This window comes from Lolium rigidum, chromosome 5, assembly GCF_022539505.1.
Source record: "Lolium rigidum isolate FL_2022 chromosome 5, APGP_CSIRO_Lrig_0.1, whole genome shotgun sequence".
Lineage (NCBI taxonomy): Eukaryota > Viridiplantae > Streptophyta > Magnoliopsida > Poales > Poaceae > Lolium > Lolium rigidum.
Window position 1 is genome coordinate 82,583,593 of NC_061512.1, and position 4,199 is coordinate 82,587,791.

The 4,199-nt window shown below is 53.1% G+C and overlaps 1 protein-coding gene across 1 annotated transcript; it reads left to right on the top strand.

Moving 5' to 3' along the window:
• Window positions 1-1,532: 1,532 nt before the first annotated feature.
• Window positions 1,533-3,927, top strand: LOC124654879. The gene is made up of 2 exons (XM_047193855.1): window positions 1,533-1,941; window positions 2,954-3,927. The coding sequence occupies exons 1-2, from the start codon at window positions 1,623-1,625 to the stop codon at window positions 3,835-3,837; spliced, it is 1,203 nt and encodes a 400-aa protein (XP_047049811.1). The 5' UTR covers window positions 1,533-1,622; the 3' UTR covers window positions 3,838-3,927.
• The last annotated feature ends 272 nt before the right edge of the window (window positions 3,928-4,199 follow it).

A 4,199-nucleotide genomic window follows, 5' to 3' on the forward strand; every position in this document is an offset into this window, starting at 1 on the left:
TGTTCAGATCCTCCAGGTGTGAAGAAGCTCCAGGACGCATCTCGGATCTGTGCGCCCAACGATCCCGTGTGCGAGCCTCCTCTTCCTGGCGACGTTTGTCCGCCAGCGCCCGCTCACGAGCCACCCGCTCGGAGATGCGAGAGGCCTCTCGACGACGATCCTCATCGAGGCGTCGACGCTCTTCAGTACGACGATGTTCCTCCTCCCGAAGCCTCTCCTGATCTGCGAGCCTTCTGTCTTCCTCACGACGACGCTCTTCATCGAAACGTCGATCTGCTTCACGGCGCCTTTCATCTTCCCAGCGGCGCTGTTCATCCCGCCGATCAGCTTCCGATCCAGGTCGAGGACGGTTGGCGAAGTAGTTTCTTGGCGGGGATCTTCTCGGAGAGTAACGCCTCGGTGGCCCAAAGCGACGATCCATCGGCGGCGGAGACTGAAGCACTTGCGCAAACGATCGTCGGTCACCGGAGGTAACGCCAGACCAGATCTGAGGTGGATTTGGAGGTGGAGATTGCGGTCGCGTGGTGAATCGCGTTGGAACGAACACAACTGCCCCCGTCTGGTGAGATCTAGGGTTGAACCTGGGCGGCGTGACGATGGATAAGGGAGCTGTCTGAACAGTGTTGGGCTGTGGCCCAGAAACGGGTTGAGCACAGGCCGCCATTGATTGGGCCAAACCAAGCTGTCCGCCAAGCCGGACCACATCACAAACGCGCGCTGAGGGCGGCTCGCGATGAAAATCCCGACATGCGGAAGCAGAGATCGTCGTCTCCGGCCCAATTTTGATCCACAGGCCATTGATCTTACAACTAGCTCCGCCATTAATCGATTTCAGAGCAACCTCTGAGCCAATCTGCCTCAAATTGATATCGAGAATCGAAACCCTAGCATCCGTGATTCGGAGAAAACCAGGTGCACGCACAATCTTCCCATCAGTAACCGAGATTATGGCAGCTTTGCGTACCTGTATCGATGGCGTGGTAAGGAGAGAGGCGGCGGCGGCGGTGGGAACGGCGGTGGCGGTAAGATCGGCGGCGGAGGTGGGGTCGCCCGTGTCGCTGCTGGGAGCCATTTTTTCTTTTACGAAATGGCTTACCGGGCTCTCGTCGGGGATGTAAATATCGCCTCAGATGAAAACGAAATATTTAGCGGAAGAAACCACAAATCGACGAGCGTGGTCGTGGTGATCGGAAGGCGTCGGCATTGCAAATACTGGCATCTCGGGAAAAAAGAACCAAGGAGAAGCAATGCTTTTGTCAGAGTCGTTGTAGTAGTAGACCCCTGTCCCCTGACGTCTCTCCCTCCTACTACGCTGCAATCTCCTTTCAGAAAGATTGATTAGCCCAATCATTCTATCATCAACCCTTTCTTTTCCCTCTTAGTGGAGCTCCATTTTGCAAAGTTGACACTTGTTCTACTCTTCACCTCCGTCCGATCGAGCTGACGCTGTCCACCGAACCCACATTCGTCCTCCTCGCCCCCTTTCCCCTGTCTCTTGATTGACTCCGGCCCACCGGCATCTTCTCTGATCCTCAATTAATCCCCAAATCTTCCATGATTCTTTCTCTGGATTTTCTGTTGTTGAGTTGAAACATTCATTTCGTGGTAGAGGAGGGGGTGCAATGGTCCGCGAGTTCTTGGCCGTGTTGGCGCGCGCGGTGCTGCAGTGGGCGCTGGCGTCGCTGCTCCTCGCCAACGGCGCCGCCTTCTGCCTCATCGCCGCCGTGGCCTCGTCGCTTCGCCTCGGCCCGCCCTGCCTCCTCTGCGCCCGCGTCCACCGCTTGCTATGCTCCTCCTCCTCTGACGTCGGCTGCAGCCAAGAACAAGACGCCTTCCGCCGCCTCCTCTGCGACGCCCACGTCGCCGCCATCGCGCAAAGGACGTGCTCTCCTTCCGATCACGTCGACAGAGGGACGAAACATGATTCGGATAAACCTGGAGGTAATTAATCAATCAAATGCTTACTCTTTTGCTTGAGAATACATTAGCGATCACATTATTAGTTTATTACTGCGAAATGGATTTGCTTAGGTTTGAGTTGTTGGCGTTTACCACCAAAGTAGACTGAAATTGGGGCATCTCGATTCTTTTTCATCTTTTGGAATGTTGGTGCAGCCTTACTAGGTGAGCGTTTACAATGCTTTTGGTGGGAAGGAACTGGCACCTTTGGTAGGATTCGACAGTTCATCCATTTGCTAAATTGATTCGGCGATAGACTTCACGGGAACTATCTAGAGATGTCATTCTCTTGGAAATCAGCAGATGAGAATTCTCTGCAATGGATTTCAAGTTCCCAACGACCAAACTAATGGCTCGTTTGATTCAAAGGAATGTCATAGCAATTTTGTATGATTTTCGTCCTTTGCAGTTTTCCTATTCTGTGTTCTAAGAATCCTGCCAATCAAACCCTAAGAGGATATAAGATACTAGAAGCTTGAACCAAATCTAGCAATTGGGTAGCATGCACGTCGGTAGTTGCCACTTGCCGTAATGACTTGCGAATGATACAGGTGGTGTCACTGCCAACTCAGTGTTGTTGTTGAACAAGGTGGCAAACTGTAGTAAGACAGGGACGAAACTGGGATTTGCACAACCATTTCTATGTGCTAAATGTCTTTTTTAGCTGAGTTTAGTGCAGTTTTTGGCAGCAAACCGACTTGTTTGCTTTTACCTGAGTACGTATCTAGCACGTGCACCATGATACATTCTGCCACAAATGTAAATCCTTGAACTGCTAGCTGGCGGTGTTTGCTACTTCTTGTTTTAATTTTAGTGACTTGATCGAGAACTTGAACGGCTGTACGCATTCTGGTTATGCATAGGTAGGGTGTAATGCTTAAATTTTTTGAGTAATAAAGCATCATTTATCAAACAAAATGTAAATTCTTGGCGAAAGAAAACCGCGAGTTCACCCCTTCGCGTTGACAACTGACAACGTGTCCACACTCCACAGGTCTGGAGGCTCACCGCCGTGTTGTCTCGATCGGCAGCGAGATCTGCGAGCAAGATCGTGGCGGCGACAATGAGCATCCTCGTGCCACCGGCCTCAGCAATCTCGAAAGAACCGCGAGCATCGGCAGCGGCAACGGCGAAGGCCCGTACGTATCCATGTTCGAGCTTGGCCCCATCGTCGCTTTCCCAGAAGAAAATCAGGAGTGTGCCAAAGGGCTCGACGAGACGCCGGAGCTGACGGTGAGCGGCCTCGTCGCGGCACTCCGAGCCCAACGGAGGGAGCTCGAGGCGGTGCGCGCCGAGCTCGAAAGCGAGCGGCGCGCCAAGGCGGGGGAGGTGGAGCGCCGGCGGCAGCTCGAGGAGCAAGGTGAGTTCGACCGGGAGGCGGTGCGGGTCGCCATGCAGCTCGTCCACGAGACGGAGACGGAGAAGCACGGGCTGCAGCGGCAGCTCGACGCGTGCAGGGTCAGGGCGCAGCTACACGACGTCGCCGTGGACCCGGACTCGGCTCCGTTCAACCGGCTGGGCAGCCGCCGGAGTCGGGACGGTGGCGGTGATTTGATCGAGCAGGAAGACTGCGACGACAACAATTACCAGTCGCTGGTGGATTTCTTGCCGGGTTCGGTCTACTCCTCGTCGCCGGACCTGGCCAACCTGCTGAAGCTGTACACCGAGGGCAACGGCGCTCGCCGTGTGAGGGATGGCGATACTGGTATCAAGGAGGCACTGATCGCCGAGGACGAGGAGGAAGAGGAGCAGCTCGCCATCACGGTCTCAGCTGTTTCGGGTTTCAACGGCGGGAACGATGAGGATGCTAGCAGTGTTGCTGCTGCATCTTTACATGAAAGTGGTAGCAGTCACGTCCAAACCGCCCTGTCCTGGTAAACTCGGCGGTCAGCAGATCTTGTCGGAACAACACAAAACGAAGCAGATATATACGTGCATGATGTATCGCATCGCTGCGTATTTGTATTCCGTCTAGCCTTCTTTTTTTTTTTGCAAATTCATAGAGCTTTACTGATTATCTGATTCGATTACAATCACTCCAAAGAGTATCAACGAGAAAACCGGAGTTACAGTTAATCCACATACATCTCTTCCTATCAATATTAGCTTGTTTAGCACATAGATGGGCAGCATGTTCACGCCCAGCAAAAACAATGCTAACACTAATCAAAGCTCTACTAATCTCCCTAATTTCTTGGCAAATAGATATAATTTCTGAGCGGTTATCATCATCCGCATTA

Coding starts and splice junctions, on each gene's coding strand:
- LOC124654879 (XM_047193855.1), top strand. CDS start 1,623: ATGGTCCGCGAGTTCTTGGCCGTGTTGGCGCGCGCGGTGCTGCAGTGG. Junction 1,942..2,953: donor TGATTCGGATAAACCTGGAG/GTAATTAATCAA, acceptor CACACTCCACAG/GTCTGGAGGCTCACCGCCGT.